General features: G+C 39.3%; 1 protein-coding gene across 1 annotated transcript; it reads right to left on the bottom strand.

The window, feature by feature from the left end:
* Window positions 1-1,665: 1,665 nt before the first annotated feature.
* CHRNA5 (cholinergic receptor nicotinic alpha 5 subunit) lies at window positions 1,666-17,100 on the bottom strand. Its single transcript, XM_053955016.1, has 6 exons — window positions 16,946-17,100; window positions 8,460-8,611; window positions 8,131-8,175; window positions 6,247-6,356; window positions 4,468-5,299; window positions 1,666-2,487 (listed from the first exon to the last, which is right to left on the bottom strand). Exons 1-6 carry the CDS (start codon window positions 17,049-17,051, stop codon window positions 2,326-2,328), a joined length of 1,407 nt encoding a protein of 468 aa, XP_053810991.1. The 5' UTR covers window positions 17,052-17,100; the 3' UTR covers window positions 1,666-2,325.
* Between the last annotated feature and the right edge of the window lie 618 nt (window positions 17,101-17,718).

Genomic DNA, 17,718 nt, shown 5'->3' with positions numbered 1-17,718 from the left:
TGGAGACATAATTTAGCAAGGGGAAAGACATGAAATGGGGAGTTAAAAAAATAAGATATGTATCTAATCTACAGTTGTGCTCACTTTGCTTTCTCTACAGTTAAGAATAAATTTCAGTAATTCAAACCTGTGGAAGACTTTAAAAAGAAATGTTGTATTTGAAGAGGAAACAAGCTATCTGAAGTATTTCTGCAACATGCACACAGGAAAAGTCATTGATGGATTGTCTAACCTCAGTAATACTGTGAAGTTAAAGCTCTTACATTAATTAATTAAAACAGATAATCTTTGCAAATTCACCTTGCAAATTATGATGGGAATAGAGGAAACATGGATATCCAATGTCAGATGTAGTTGTGTAAATGAAGAAGAATAATTCCCTAACTATTATTATAAAAAAAGGTCTGCCTGATATAATTTCCCTACCTATGAGCTTTAAAAGCTACACAAAACCAAGAATGTCTTGCAGATTAAAACATTTTGAAATAAATATTCAATTAGATATAAATTACGACATAAGTAATCACTACTATAATCAGTGCAGGACTTTTCTAAAGGAGATCTGGGAGGGAGTGTGGGAGAAATATATATCTGTTATTCAAATTTATAAGCACTATAAAAACTTAAAATTATTGAAGATACCACAGTTTACACTAAAACTTCTCACCTAAACATATTATTATACATGTACTAATTTAAGCAAACAAACTTCCTAAGATTTGCTCTAGCCTGCTCTACTCCTGTATTAGGCCTACAGGATGCAATTATATTATGAACAACACTGAAAAAACTCTCGTGTAGGAAAACACCCAACTATTTTAGAGTCTTTTCCAGAAACAGAGCTATTAAGAAAGGAAGAAAGGTAGCATTGGAATCACTGTAAAGAATATATTTCAATGGAGTAATTGAAAAATTGCAAGCTCATTTTCAATGATCTTCGGAAAAAGGAAATACGGAAAACTCTAAGTCCTTGCTGCTTAGAGTTACATATGGTTTTTAAAGTGAAAGAACTAATCCAAGGCAGCTCTCTTAAGTTCAGTTAAACAAATGTGAAAATCATTAATCATCTCCATTTGGTTCCACAGCGGAGTAATTCATAACCCATTTTCTTCAGAAAGACACTCCACTGTGGGTATTCTCAGCTCAGTCAGAGAGAAAGAGGAAGGTTTTCTAACCAGGCAAGAGCCTGGGAAACAGTTGGGAAAGAATGTAAATAATTCTCTAATCTTGTTATTCACATTGTTTATAGATATGTTCTGCTACTGTGTGTCATTCACTGCCCACCAATGGTGTGGGATGTTTTTACTCTAAGACCAATGAAATTCGTCTTCTCGATGTTCTCTATATATAGAGTGGTACATTTGAAATAAAGAGAGAGCTCATTTTCTTTGCCTTCTGATCTGGAGTTCTCTGTTCCTGTCCTGCTCAACAGAGTCACTCCACAAATTCCTTATGCCTGTGCTTAAAATCTTAATTCTGAGAAACACCCAGATACAGGAAATAATGAACATGTCTGCAAACTAACACACTGTATCAAATTCTTCATCAAGAATAAAGAAATCTGAATGTTCCAGCCCCTTAGAATACTTATGAACCTTGGGAACTCAGTTAACTGCCTTTGCCTTCCTTTCCAAAGCTGATGGAGACATCAATATACACACATCCTTTAGGCATTTTAAGGTTTATTAAATGCTCATGTTGGTATCACAGAATTAACAAACTTTAAAATTTAGCAGCAAATTCCACTGAAAATTTACAAAGGCCAAATATGGCCAAATTGCTGTTCTTAGTTGTATATTATATATACAGGAAGTTTAACTTATATTTTTATTATTTTAAATCACTCTGGCAAAATTTCAGACTTCTACAACACACTGAAGAGACCAGATGAAAATTCACCTTTATATACTAAATTGAAATAAGCAACTCTACTGTGTAATTGCAAATATTTATTATTCAGTATAACGATTTATATAGTAATTTAATAATTGGACTACAGTGATCATCATTAAAAAATTGAAATCCTTCTATATCACAGTAGGTGTCAGTGTCTGCTTTTTTGATAAATCATACATGCCATGGCTTGAAAAGGTTCTTTTAATTCTGACCTCGCTTGGCAGTAACTCAGTACACTGGCAATAAGCAAACTGACTTCTACGTGTCCTGGGAATGCCATGCTTTAAGATAAACCTAATTTTCTAGTTCTGGATTTTTTTTTTTTTTTTTTTTCACTCTACCAGAAACATGCCTACAAAGAACATGCATGGAAATAGAGCTACTGCAAAACTTAGAGCCAGGTCAGTAGGACACAGCTTCAAAAATACTTTATGCATTTGCACTGCCTATGTGGGTAGGGACTATTATACTTGCCCATTTATGAATAACAGGAATAAATAACACAAGTGATCCAATTATTGAAACCAGAAGAAAAGCCCATAAGAACATTCGATCAAGCACCTGAGCAATGTATTTCCAGTCTTCAACAACCTAAAACAGAGAGCACATGAGCTGGTCAGTGTGTGCAAGAACAGGTGAAAATACAGTACCAAATCCTGCAATTCTTAGTTATTTCAAGGTACACTTTTTCCAACCATGTCCCTACAATAACCCTCTGGAACAATAGTTTATAATTATATTGGGAGTTAGAAATGAAGCAAGCTTCCCTCTGTGAAGATTGACAAACTATGTAGATTTTGATGCAGAAATTGACCCTGAGGAGCACCAAACATCCTCATCGATGCAGATGAGACCGGCCTGCCATTTTCTAACATACTGCAGGATACATGGCACATGACATCATGACGTGGAACTCCCAAGCAGGAGTTGGAAGCAAAAGTTGTAAAAAAACTCCAAACAACCAAAAACACCAACCCGCAACAAAAAACTAACCAGAAAACCAAAACCAAACCTCCCAAGTAGTAAATAAATTTTTTTTTATTGTTAGTACAGAGCAGCTGTTGTGTTACAAAGAATTGCTGAAAGCTGCAAAGAATTATACACTGGGGAGAATACTGACAGTAGTTTCAAGAATACTTTCCTTTTTGATAAAATTATTCATATCTATACATAGTTGTGCAAGTATTGAAGATATAATTGTGCAAGCAAATTAAAACCCTGCCAAACAATTGTCTTGGATTTGAACTGGAGCTATCCATGTTTCCCAAGCTTAATGCTTCCTAAGATGTAAGGCTGCAATAGCACTAGCTGTCTAGTGCTTATTAACAACTTTTGCAATTAAAGCTTGCATTCTCTGGAGCCCAGTAATAATAAAACAACTGAATCCCCAGTCAGCTGTAAATTAATTTCCAAGGTTTATAGTAACAACATTACACTTGAAAAACAAAATACTTACTACGTGTCCCTAACAGTCAACCCTTAATTTACAGGAAATTATGTATTTAATAGCAAACTATTCTATTTCTGTTGTTCATACAATGCAGATGCTGCTTTAACAGTACAGCAGATACATTTATTAAAAATCTAGGCCGCGTCCCTTGTGACAATGTCAGAATCAAGTCCTGAGAAGGCACATCAGAGGAGGCACATTGCTCCTAGTCTCGTATGGGAGAACACACTCTCAGCAAACAGAGCCTTCTGAAGGCAGCAATTCCCATATAGACTGAAAGAACCTCAGGCTTTGCCATCAGGAACAGACAGTACACCACAAACTTCTGTATTTCTACAAACTTCTACATTAGACTGGAAATAGCATTTAAGTCTCTGATGTACCAATGGTGCTAGCTCGAAGAGCATGTAAAGAAAACAGATTTCTAATGCTCTTACACAAACATTGTAAACATTCATTAAGGATAATTAAGATAAGGGTAAGAGTGAAAATTCATTCTGACACTAAAAAAAAGCCTCTGACATATTTTAATAAAACTTAGGGACAAATAATAGTAAGGGTAGAAGAGAACACTTAGGAAGTCATTGAGTCCATGTTTCAATGGACTGAGCACAAAATGGCCAACATATGGCTATAGCCTGCATTTAAACTAATATAACTTAGAGCACTCAAACTGTTTTTATTCAGAATTGAAAGCTGCAAGACAAGTCTTGGCAGTATCTATTTGGAAAATATAAGGCAAATGCGTTTTTCAAGATAGCCTTCAATTAAAGTGAAAAAGAGCTCCTTCTCCTGTCATCTCAGAAGTGCTGTAGGGAACAGTTACAGTACATGCTCTTGTCACAGACAAGTGTCTCACAATGTGTAACTAATGACAAGAACTTCTCAAAAAAACAGCAAAAGACTTTTGAAGACCCCAAATACTGTACTGTATCAGCCAAATATTCTCAGTATTGTACCATATTTGCACTTTTTTCCAGTGGAAACAACAACACAACTTTCAGCAAAGTCCAAAAGCTGGGAATCTGTAGCACGTCTTTAATATGCAACTGCACAGTAAAGCCCTTGGTTTTCTAATTTGCACTTGTACAAAATCAGTAGAGCAGGACTAACACACCCACCTCGCGAACTTCATTCTCCTTCATCACGTGTCTCGTAATATAGCGGATGGAATCCAGAGCTGCTTCCAAGGTGTTCCTGGATGATTCTGATCCGTTCATATTTGCTGTTTCCTCCTTCTGAGCAAAGTACCTGTCGACGTGGCTTCTCATACAGAGCAGCTTGGGCAGCTTGTGCAGAAATATCTTGCGAACCCAGGGTGCCATGGCGTTGTGTGTGGACGAGGAGCGGTGGTGGATGTTGATAGCAAAGACAGTGATCACAATGGACAAGGTCACAAATATCATAGTAAACACCAAGTACTCTCCTATGAGCGGGATAACTTTAGAAGATGATGGAATAATTTCTTCAATAACAAGAAGAAAAACAGTCAAAGATACCAGTACTGAAGTGCAGAGTGAAATTTTTTCACCTTCATTTGAAGGAAGATAGAAGACAAGGACAGTTAGAAATGAAAGCCCAATACAAGGAATAATGAGAAACAAAGTGTAAAAAAGTGGCAAACGTCTAATTATAAATGAATATGTAACAAAAGGATACCAGCAGCATCCATCAGTCCTGTTTCCTTTGCTTCCTGTTGCAGTCACTATTTCCCATTCTCCATTATCAAAAAAATCTCTTTTGTCAACATCATAATCTTCAAGAATTAGATCAACCTGTGAACCATCGTAAGTCCAGGAACCAAATTTCATTGAGCAATTTTGAAGGTCAAAGGGGAAGAATGTTACATCAATAGTACAAGAACTTTTGTAGTTTGCTGGTGGAGTCCAGGCAATGGTGCCATCATATTTCACCACTGTTTTTGTAGATGTTCCCTCAAAACGTCCATCTGCACTGAAAGAAGAAAGATAAATGCAGGCAATTACAATGTGGGGTGTGGGGATGTTTTTTAAGAAGAAATTATGCTTTGTTATTGTCATTTCAGCTGTCTATCCCTTGATAGCAAAAATTTTGTGTTGTTTTCATAGTCAACTTTTTCCCCTCAAATCTGAAGCTAACAAAGGTAAGCAGCTTTGGAAGATTGAAGAATATTTTCAAGTCCTGAAAAGATCTGTGCAACTTTCTACGGTCCCAATGTCTTATGAAAGGACTGTAAAATTCTGATCTTTAACAGCATGACCCAGCTCTGGTGTTTCTATTAGTAAGACAGAATAAGTGCTTTTAAATTCAGCCAAATCATAATTATTGAAGAAAAATAGTCACGAAACAGGTAAAATAATACTTGTGCCCAAACTTGAATTTACAATCACTGCAACGGCCTTTTATCGTTTATTTAACGGCCTGACTTGACAAGTCAGGAAATGTAAAAGCACTGTATGTGCACCTGAGTTGTGCAGAAAGGCTAACTCAGTAGTTCTTGTTTCTGAGATCTGTTTATTTTCAAAAGAAAAAAAATCAAAACCAACCCAACCCCCCCTTACAGTTAAACGTACTTGACTTTAATTCCATGCTGAATATAACCTACAGCAGCATAAATTAGTTACTTCCCTCTCATCACACTACACTATACCCAGCACTGTGCAAGACATTTTTCTCCAATAAATAAAAAAGTTCACACAATAAAATGTGTGAGAGGGACTGAATTCCATTCAGAAGAAAAGCAAAACATTTGAGCATTTAACATGGCAACAAAGTCTATTTGCATTCAGAGGCAATTTCTTCCACAGGTTCTTAGCCCAATAAATGTACACATTATGTCTATCCACTGAGCCTCATAGAAGCACTTTGGCCAGCAAAGTTATAAAGTAAGTGCATTTTGTATGAAAAGATTCAAACCTTACTTGTCATAGAGCACAATATCTGGAATCCAAATAGAATCTGATGGGACACGGATAGATGTTATTCCAGCATAGTCTTCAGGATTCCACCTTAATTTTACATCTATCCATTCCTGTGGATATGTGAGATGTAAAAATCATTATTATTGGGAAGTGGATTTCAGCAGGGTGATACCAGATGAAAACAGATAACAGGGCAATTAACAACAATCAAACTGAACTAAAATGTGCATAAAACAATGAAGTTGCTGAACAGACATGCAGTTATGTCATTCAGTATTTGTTTTCTGTTATAAGAGCTACTTGACAATGTTTCTGTACAGAACTTAAGATATGATGTTCCTTTTTCAGAGCATGTATTTATAAGTAAGAGTTATTATAATTGAATTTAATTGTATAAATTAAATTTTAAAAAAGCTTGCTCTGGATGAATACCAATGACTGGAAGCTAATCAGAAGCAATTTAAACATTTTCATTATACAAAAAAACCCATCGTGCTCCAACTCTTAAAACTGGTTCAACTTCAAGAAGATCTGCAGAAGCTATTAAAGAGGGCACAAAGAATCATCAGCCCACATGGCCATCTCACATTTGCTGACTAATCTCAAAGTTTTCCTAAAAATAAAAACTTCGCCTAAAATTACAGTTATTGAAAAGAAGGAAATGGGAAGAAAAAGGAAAAAAAAATCAAATAAACAAACAGAAAAGAACTAGCCCAAACAAAAATAATTCCATAAACTAGTAAGTATACCCAGCATCTGCAAAGATTCTTCTCAGTTGAATCAAGAATGATTTGTGAGCAGCATTACCTAAGTAAATAGTGGCAATTAAGTTTAGCACTGGACTCTCACAATTACAAAGCTTGAGGCTTTTTCCTGCCCCAACCCAAATATTCTCAAGAGAAAAAAGTATTTCCTTCCAGAAAGCATATTCAACTTTGAAACTGGAATTCTACAATAATGTACATCCAATAATTTCAAATATCCCACAGGAAAAAGACCTCAAAAAATATTATACAGAGCGATACACTAACCATACTTTTCTTAATAAAGCTTTTGAATGAAAACTTTTGTACTGAAGCAGCAATTTATGGCTGGATGTAGCAGCCACAGGCCCTGCAAGGCCTCCCTGGCGGTGACTCGCCCAAGATAAGAAATGCCTGGTGATGATGACTGGACCAAGAGACCCCTCTTCTGCCTTCGGACCCTTGCTGTCTCTCTGTAAGACCATAGGTCATATCCACCTCGACCCTGGCTACTGGACAATTTCCAACACCTCTGCACCCATATAAAGCCCCATTTCTGCCCAGTTTGGCAGCAGAGCTGTCACTGGAACCCTTCGCAGGCGCTGCCCATAAAGACACCTCCGTGGAACCTCACACAGCCTTCTCCCCTCTCCCTCCCCGCGTCTGCCCGGGGCACTTAGCAAGCAGAGAGCTGAAACCACTGAAGAGCTGAATTCACCAAAGAGTGATCTCACTTAAGAGCTGAGCTGCTTGCTAAGCTTGCCTGTGGCTGGGAGCCTGCCTGGGACACCTGGACAGGTTGTGCTTAGCAGGACATGGCTATCTGGGACACCTAGAGAGCCCGAGAACCCAGACCGTAATGGTTGGATAGATACACCTTGGTATATTAAATGGCCATGCAATGCCATATCATATTGCTTTTAATTTGGTGAATTTTTATTTACCTTGTTGTTATGGTTTTTTAAGAGGTTTGTTACATTTTTTTTTTTCCCCCAGCGACATTCTATAAAGATACTATGTGAAATAAAATTTCATGCAGGAACTAAATTTTTTGAATATACAATTTACTAGAAGAGTTTCTCCTAAATTTTGATTTGCAGTTATGGAGCTTCAGAAATTTTCATCAATATTTGACACATACCTGTTTCAACCATACATTTGTTGTCATCAATTGATTTTTCTCATCCTGTAAAATAAAACATGTATCACAAAAAATAATCTATCCATAGGAAACAGCTGCTTTAGTTCACAGAGGTCTGTAACTTAACAAAACAGACTGCTGAAAACATTCTAATCACTAAGTATGTTTATATGGGAACATTATATATTCATCTAAAGGGCATTTTTATTACACAGATAATAATTTAAGATGCTTAATCTATTGTGTTTAACAGGCACAATTATTTCACATGAAATTATGCTCCTTTTAAAGTTAGTGGAAAAAAAATACAACTTATTTACCATACATACCACATCTACTAGCTGAGAGATTGCAAGGCCAAACTTGATTTTTATTGTGTCATTCAAACGTTCCACTGGACGAACCCATCTTTGATAGTCTTCAAATAAATGCTTAAACAAACGATCTTCACTTTTAGCAATAAAAGAAGGTTCAGATACAGCTATATGAAAACAAAAAAAAATTGTTAACATTGATTCAAATGAGCAGCATACATCTGCATTCTTGTGTCCAAACAAGCTTTTTTTATGCAGAGTTCAATTTCTCATCTCATCCCTTTCTCTCTAGAAGCATGCCCAAGGTCATGGAAGTAGAATTTTATGAAGTTACCTGGTTTTATCAGCATCCTCATGCCATTATCACGCTTCTAAAATTGATGACTCAAGAACATTAAGATAATCTCAGCAGACAAAAAGCTCTTATATCCTTTACCCAATGCCATGCAACTATTGAATTCCTCTAAAACCAAAAGCTGATCTGTGAGGGACTGAAGTTCTGTCAACCTACATCCACATTACACGTCTGTAGTATATTGCATAACTTGCAATTCAGTTTGAAACTTCAGTCTCTTCATGTTTAATGTGTTTCTTCTAATGTTTGGGCACATTTACCGTGCATACATTTTGCTGCACTTGCAGAGCACTTTCCCTCATGCTGTTTTGTATCTTAGATGCATATGCCACACTATTTACCAGCCGACTCTCTACCCATTCTAATGTTACACTGACTGGAATGCACCTTTCTAGTTCTTTTTCATAGCTCTCAAGGGGTCATTTTGGGGAAGATGGAGAGAGAGGGGAGGAAAAAAGAGAAGATCAGAGTCTAGCTAAATAACTTGAGTAAGAACAGCTTTCAAAGGTGTTGTGAAAGACCTGAAGATGGCTGCTGTCTCAGGAAGCACAAACTACACATATCACCTTCCATGGAAGGGTCTCCAATCCCCAGACGTAAGTCAGAATGGCCACCAGAAAACACTGACATGTTCTAGATAAAGATTTTTACTACTCATCAATGAAATTAAAAAGGGAACTACTACCAAAAAAAAACACCAAGCAACTATTATCAGCAGTTTAAGGCACAGCCTAAACAAAAGAAAGGCGCTCACCACCATCTCCTTGAAATGCAGACTTAAAATATTATGCTATTACATAAATCTATGGCACAACCTCTCTAGAAATCATGTGCTCACTAACAGCATCCATCTAAAAAAAGATATATCAGAAGCAGAAAATCACCAGAGAATGTCATAAACAGATTAAAACCAGAGACGGTCATCCATACAAGGAGAGATTTAAAAGATTAACATTACTTTGTTTGGAGAGGAGATGAATCTAGTCAACACAGCAGAAGTAGATCAACTAGGAAGGATACAAGCAGAAAAAACATTGGTGGCATCTAATCTTTCTCATAAAATAAGCTAAAGGAAACAAAGTATCAATTTAAGGCAGCATAAATAATGTCTACTTGAAGTTCATTACCATCAACATTCAGTAAATCAGCGATTCATAGACACTGAAGAGGATTAGGACTTTAGAATTGCCTGGGATGACTACGCTGTATGTCAGGTAGTGTCACACCTGCACAGGGTATCAGTTCTCATTCCCACAAACCTCAGAGTTTGACCAACACTTCCATGACTTGGCATTTGTGGCAGAGGCTGGGCTAGCACCACTTAAGCCATTAATTTGAACTGACCTAACCCAGTCCCACATGACTGCAGCCTAGACAAGCGAAGATGGACAGCCTAAGTTTTAAGTTCCCTTGCATTCATCAAAGTGTGACAGCAGTGGATTCCTGCAGCACTGCAAAAGGCTCCATGTACAAGTCCTTTGGTGGAAACACCCAAAGCACTGCAGAGCTCAGCAAAGCAGTTCCCTTCCTTTGGCACTGCAGGTGTGCAGCAGTCCAGTACAAATATTATTATTTTACACACTAACCAGATTTCTGTGAAGTGTCATAGTAGCAGCAAAAGCAGATTGTAGCTTAATGTAGGATCAGCACAGTGGGAGCAGCAGGACCCCTTTTTCCTACAAGTCCTACCCCACACTAATGTGCTGCTGAATGGTTCTTGCTGCGGGCCAAATCAACATTTGGGTTTTAAGACAGGTCACCCTTCTGTTTCAAAATACAAATCTTTCTGATTTGTGGGATGTGCAAAGAACGGATGGGCAACTTACACCATACTGCTGAGATAGCTCAGGTGGATACAGCAAAACACACAGGACATAAGAACTGCTGCCAGAAAGGATCCAGCAACAGAATGCTGCACATATACAAACTATCCTGTAAATGTACAAGTGCCAAAAATGTATTTAACTGGTTCAGTATCTCCTCATTAGCCAAGGATTTTTTCTTATTTGTAACTATAGACAGATTTGCCAAGCCTTACGTTTTACAGACATCCAAAAGAATGCTTCCTGAAGACACAACTTAATTTCTCTATTTCTATATCCCTATTTCCTGAATTATGAATGGTTTTGTGTACATTTCAGCCTAATATTTCATAAATACTTGATTTTTATATTAGCATTAATTACATTTCCCTCTTCCAGTTACAAGTCTCAACTGAATTTAAGACTGACTATGCAGCTGGGTATTATCTCTCAATTAATTGACCTTGAAGCAATGCAGAGCCAAAGTTGCACTTTCACCATTTCTGTGTTCCTGTAAGATGACCTCCTGTGCATCGATACAGCACCTTCAGGGTACGTGTTGTTTCCAGATGAAGCTTCTCTTAAAACACAGCATCTCCTCTGCTATGCTAAAAGGCGACATGTTCCTTTACTGCTTTTATATACGTAGATTATTTTTCAAACATTTTATACTCAGACCTAGAGTACACTCACTGATCTATTACAATGACCATTATTTACTAACAATACAGTTCAATTCTTTCTTTTTTTTTTTTTTTCCTGATCACAGATGTATCCACACTTTTCAGTATTTCTAGTTTATTCTCTTTATTTATACGCTGGAGCAAACTGGTCTAGAAAAGACATCTTGAACAAAGGAGAGCTCCATGAAGAGGCTGGGAATGGTATGAGTTTATTAAGACTTGGCAAAACCAAAATAAGTAATAACCCCTACCTTGTACATTTTATTTAATATGGCCATTCAAATAATTTGTTACACAGACTGCATATGTTTTATCTCTCTTTTCCACGTATCTATGATTTTAAGATTACAACAAGGGGCTGTGGTTCTTAGTTACTCCTTGTATTAACATCAGTTAAAAAATGGTGAAGAGCTGATGACAAGAGGAAAAAATGTAAAGAGAGGAAAACAGGTAAAACAGTTTTAGTGGCTTAAGGCAGCAGAGTAGCTATGCTGGCTGGAGAAAAAGAGAAAGAGGTTATGACTAGCAAGATTAGCAAACAAACAACTCGGAGTACAATCTCATACTAAATCAGATGGCAAGAGATTAAGGCAACACTCACCCCAGCCACCAGCTCAGAGTACTAAAAAATACTTAAAAGATCTGTAGCCTTTGAAGGGCAGTTCTGAGCTTCCCTGTATTTGTGTGTCTTCAATTTTATTGAGGCCAGGGAACCTCTGCAGTTTAAATCAGAGGTAACTCTCTGCACTGTTCAGTGGTAACTCCCAATGACAACGTTTTCTTTAGTATTTGCACCTTAAACTCTTCTTACTGCCCCACAGTAAAAGTCCATATTTAGCAACAAAAAACCCCAAAACGACACACCTAAATCACATATGAGGTTGGATGGCCTAAATTTTAATTCTGCACAAAGGAGACAAATGCTTATGCACAAAGCAAACTAATGATTCAATTTTTTTAAACTCTGAAGTAGCTGGAGAACGCATTTGACAAAGGCTAAGTAAAAACTCTAATGAATCACTTGACCTTGAAAACATTGTGTTTAAAAATTTGGTTCTACCATTTTCCCCCCAGATATTTAACAAACTTTTTTATTACTTTGGAAGAACTATTTATAAAATAGGGTGAAACATTACATGGGCCTCAGATGCATGAATAGCATGATGAAACACGTACATGTCTATTTATCTTGTTAACATTCTCAAGTCAAAATTTCACATGGGCTGCTAATGGCTGATTTTTTAAATGTTGTAGCTAAGAAACAAAAGATGGGTTTTACAAAAGAATAATACTTTTGTAATTTACTGTACCATTATGGGATTAAATTTCCTAGCATCTTAATGTGATTTAGCAACATTATTCCTTTTATAAGAATTACCAGTGAAATAGGCTTGTGTTATACCAGTGTTTGTATACCAGGCTTGATCCCAGACGTATTTTCATAAATCTTTGTTTTTAAATAGGGGAACACCACAGTCCATGTTTCTCCAAATAATAAGCTTTCTTTGAACTCTGTATTCTCTGCACTTCCTTAGATAAAGAGTCTAAGAGCCAGACTGGCAGTGCCAATCCTTGGTCCTTATACATTAAACAGTGCAGTTCAAAGCATTTTCTAATTTAAACAGTGTAACTCAAAGCATTTTTTAATTGACAGAATACAGTGTTAATGATTTCAGGTTTTCTTTGCATCACTACTAGGTGCAGTTTCAAAGGAGGCCTATGGGGAAAAGGAAAGGATCACTTTTTAGAAGTGCAATGTTAATATGCATATTCAGAAGTAATATATATTACTAATGTATGTTTGTAATCATATACCATTACAACAAAAAAAGCCACTACTAAGGACAATAAACATTGCAAAAGATCCATACTTTGCAGTTAACCTTACATTCTTTAACTCTGGGGTATTATAATACAAACTATTATCCACAAATCTAACTGCTACATACTACAACTAATAATTTGCTTAGAAATCTGGAAGATGAAGGAATATATACAGTACACCTGCCTTCAATACTCTAGTATATTTATTAAGATGATCTCCTGTCATTATTTCATTAGGTAGAAAAGACAGGTAATGTATTAAATGGAAGTTTTATTTTTATACTGATTCCTCTGACCCTTTGAAAAGGATCATGAGTCACACTTTCTGCATGGTCTTTAATTTTTTGGGCTATTTTTCCTTCTATGCATTAGCAATTGCCCAGAATCCAATCACAGTCAAGCTTTTAATTAACAGCGAGCATTTGGAAAGATCATAATCATCTTAACTAGGATGTCTGTAAGTCAAAGCAGCAATACCAACTCTATTCTATTTACTGAATGCAAGTCAGAAAAGCCAGCTTTTACATTCTGAACTTCCCAGAACTATCTTTTCCTCCCCTGTTTAAAAAATAAAGGCAAACCCTATCACCACACCTACAAGCATGGAAAAGGTGGCTTTAAAGTTACTGGGAAGATTTGTGCCTTCTCTCTTACCTAGCACATCAACCTCAGCCAACCAGTAGCAAAATAAAATTACATATATTGGATATGAAACTGTGAGGAATTTTGAACTGCAATGCTGCTTAGTACTTACCGATACACACAGAGGTACAAGAGCTGCTCACAGAAAGCAGGAAGGTGTTTTTCACATTTAACTCAAATTTAAAATGTTAAAGTTACAACTTGATAGTTGTAAAGGAGAATGAAACTACCCCTAACAGCTTAGCAACAAGGTATAATTAGGGCACATATTTCTGAATACATGTACAAGTTTGGTTAGTAGCCATAAAAGACTGCCATGTAGTTTGCAAACTAACCAAGAAATAGATGTGAACTGACAGTCAGTCTTTAGATAAAGAGCTAACTGGACCACAAAGAATTGTTGAAATTCATGTTTCTCCAAAGCCCACCAACCATTCCTGTCTGAACAGCCGCAGTATGGATTCTAGGGTCAGTCCACACCACGTGCCAAGCAGCTTCCTGACCTCCCTAGGGACATGACTGTGACATGAGAGTGACAGTCACCCGCAGCTGTAACTGCAGGCCTGTGCTGCAGCACTTCCTCCCGAGCTCATTACACACAAACGTGCTCCACTCAGCTCCCACAGGCAGAACTGGGATCCTTCTCCCTGCCCGACGGCCGGGCCACGGGAAAAGGCTGCTTCATGTCAGCCTGCCCTGGGGAAAAATCCTGTCATGCTGAAGGCAGGAGGACATTGCTGTAACAGATCCAGGATTTTATCATCTCTCTTTGTACCACTTTTAATCATTCCATCATTTTCACTGTTTGCTGGCCTGTCAGTAAAGACTGAAGATGGACTGTGGAGTCAGCACCGAGGAATGCTGAAAGCAAGCAGCAAAAGGGGTGTATAGAAGTGCAGATGGCACAAGGAGCACAAGGAAGGACAAGTATGTAGAACCTGATAAGTAGAACCATTTCTAAATTTAGAGGCTATGTGTCATGGAATTAAACACAAATCCGAAATGTATGTAAAAAAGACCTTATGGAAATAAGAAACAGGTCAAGGCTTCTCACAAGCTGCCAGTGCAGCCCTGGGTGCTGCAGACGTTGGGCACCAGCCTTACCTTCTGCCTCAGGAGTGTTTTGCCCATTCAGCTCCATTCCAGTCTTGGATACACTGGAACACAGAATCCTACAGCTCACAGAAATCAGCCACATTGCTCAAAACCAGATAAGGAGATTTCAAAACCTGTAATATCACACAAACCCCAGGTTCTGCCATTCTAAAAAGTGGGAAACTATGCAAGTACTTCCTTCCACAGTTCCTTCTACAAATCAACACAGGCATTTCTCCACGAACCAATGCTCACATTTATCCCCCCAAGAACCTCTAAAGAAAGCACAAAATATTTAAAAAGAAAAATCACAAGAAACCCATACAAGCAGGAAGGTTTGCAGCTTCCTGTTGGGTAGGGAGAAGGATTTGATCTGTTAAACTGAGTGGAAAATGCTTGGGTGCATGAAGCGCCAGGGAAACACCATCACAGGTCTGCAGCACAGCACAGCAGGGCTAGGCTAGAGGTTCTTGTTAACCTCAACTCCATCTGGGCATTCAAGTCTCACCTGTTAGTTGAAAATTCAGAGCAAGAACAAAATATACTTTGACTGTATTTTAAATCAGCAAGTATTTTCTCCTGACATTCGGAGTTAGCCAAGATAAAATACTGGTTCGCTATTAACTGAAGGAAATATCAAATTAATTCACAAGCACTCTTATTGCAAATTTCATTTTATTTTTGAAAAAACGAGTTATGAAAAGAAACTTTAGCCTCACTGTATACAATCAGTTCTCAGTGAAGTCAAAACTGCTGGCTTGTGCCAAAAGACAAAACCTGGCTTACCCTGACTGCAATTCCATGCAGTCATATAAATCATATAATGTAACACAATAATTTTGCATCTTCTGTCACGAAGAACAGGAAAAACACTACTTTTCCAAATGCTGGGACAAAGAATAGTCTTTTAAATCACATTCAGCAACAACAGACTGAATATCTGTAGGCTGAATTAAAACCTAGATGTTGATACAATCAACTTTCCATAAACCATATTTACAACCACTTTTTCAATCTTCATTTAATATAAAAAAACACTCAAATTTATCTTTCATTAATTTTCTATCTGCCTTTAATTGTTGTAGTAATGGTTTCAAGACATTCTGCAAAACTCATGGGAATGTACTTACAAATTATGTGAGTGCAACATTTTGAAACAACTGTTTCTAAATAAATCTGTGGAAGAGCCGTGATTTTGCTCCTTTAATCTTTGTGTAATTCTTTAAACACTCCAGCTTCACATACTGTTTTACATCCTTCAACTCAGAAAATTAAATCCTGAATTAATTATGAGAATGCCTCTTTTGAAGTCTAAGAAAGGATGCACGACCAAACTAAAGAGAGTTGTGTTAAAAATTCTTAAGGGAGTTGTTTTCATGTGCAATCTCACGTGCATACGCGAAATTACAGTTATTAAAACAGATTCTGCAAGTTTACCTCCGTACCAGATGCAGAGCATGCACCACAAACCTACAACTGCACCTCCTCTCAAAAAGTGAGATTAAGAACCGAAAGCTATGGCAGCGGAGATCTTTAAAGTGTTATATATATATATACGCATTTAGGAAAACGTGCGTAAAGTAACGAAATGTGAGGCATCCAAGACTGATAAGGCACCTGAAAAGCTGTAGTTTAGCAGAGACATTTTGCCCCTCTTCGGCGAGGGGGCAGCCCCGGTGAGCCCGTTTGACAGCGCTCTCCGCAAGTCCCGCTCGTTTTCCCAAAGCCAGCGCAGCCCTGCGATCCTCCCTCAGCGGCCGCCACCGCACCGGCACCAGCCTGACCTTAACCTCGTCCGGGAAAAAGTTGACGGCGCGCAGAGACCCCCATCTCCGACAGCTTGCTCCCCCCCGCACAATCCCGCCTCATTTCCCTCACGAACCGCTCCCAGCCGGGCACGGCCGGGCAGGGCAGCGGCGCCCGCGGACCCCCGGGCCGCGGTACCGCCCGCTCCATCCCCGGCACAGCCCCGGCTGGGTTCGGAACCCCCGGCCGGCCGAGCCCTCCCCTCCGACACCCTCCCGGCTCCGCACCGGAGCGCCTTTCACCTTTCTTCCGCCGACCCTCACCCCACCCCGGGGCCGCCCCGAGCCGCCTTACCCTCGCGTGAGGCTCCGGGCTGGCCGAGCAGGGGCGCGCAGAGCCAGGTGAGGAGGAGCACGGACGGAGCGAGGCCGCGGCTCGGCGGCGCTCCGCGCCCGGCCATAGCTGGGGCACGGCCCCCGCTCCCTCCGAAGCCCGCGGCGGGAGCCGGGAGCCGCTGGGGCCGGGCGGTGCTGGCCCCGCCCCGCGGGGGCCGTGAGGGGCCGCGAGGGGCGGGAACGGCGGGCTCGGCCCCGCCGCCGGCCCGGCCCCAGCGCCGGCCGCCCCGGCTGCCGGGAGCCGCTCTCGGCCCGGCGCGGGAGCCGGTGCCGTCGGAGCGGCTCCCGCGGGGAGGAGGAGGCAGCGCTGCGGCCGCAGGCTCGGTCCCCGTGGCGGTGCCGCCGCCCGGGAGCGGCTCTTGCCGAGGCCGAGCAGGGGCGCGCCCGGCGGGGCCGGGGCCGCTGTCCCGCGCTGCTGCGGCTGCGGCGCCAGCGCTCGATAACCCCGGCGCGTCCACCCGGGCAACGCCTGCTGCATCTGCACCGTGCTTTTGGGAGGGTGCGAGTGTAAGTGACTTCTGGCTAAAGAAAGGTCATCTTTTAATTTCCATTGCATTTGAAACACTCGGTAGGATTTTTTTTTTTTTTTTTTTTTTTTTTTTTTTTTTTGATAAGTTTCTAAATCGGTACGATTTTTAAAAGTTTTCAATTTAGAATATTTTGGAACTTTTAATCTAAGATAGATAAACTAATGCAAGCTAAAAAGACTTAGGATATTTCCACATCTTTAGG

The sequence above is a fragment of the Vidua chalybeata genome, chromosome 13, assembly GCF_026979565.1.
Source record: "Vidua chalybeata isolate OUT-0048 chromosome 13, bVidCha1 merged haplotype, whole genome shotgun sequence".
Taxonomy (NCBI): domain Eukaryota; kingdom Metazoa; phylum Chordata; class Aves; order Passeriformes; family Viduidae; genus Vidua; species Vidua chalybeata.
Note: the sequence above shows the minus strand (reverse complement) of the source record. Positions and strands in the feature narration are given on the sequence as shown.

What these genes read in the sequence shown, in the direction of transcription:
- CHRNA5 (XM_053955016.1), bottom strand. Translation starts at nt 17,051, where the DNA reads ATGGCCGGGCGCGGAGCGCCGCCGAGCCGCGGCCTCGCTCCGTCCGTG. An exon ending in TCTCTCAGCTAGTAGATGTG is followed by an intron (nt 8,176 to 8,459) that starts GTATGTATGGTA and finishes TTTATTTTACAG; the next exon opens with GATGAGAAAAATCAATTGAT. An exon ending in GATATTGTGCTCTATGACAA is followed by an intron (nt 5,300 to 6,246) that starts GTAAGGTTTGAA and finishes TTCTTCTTTCAG; the next exon opens with TGCAGATGGACGTTTTGAGG.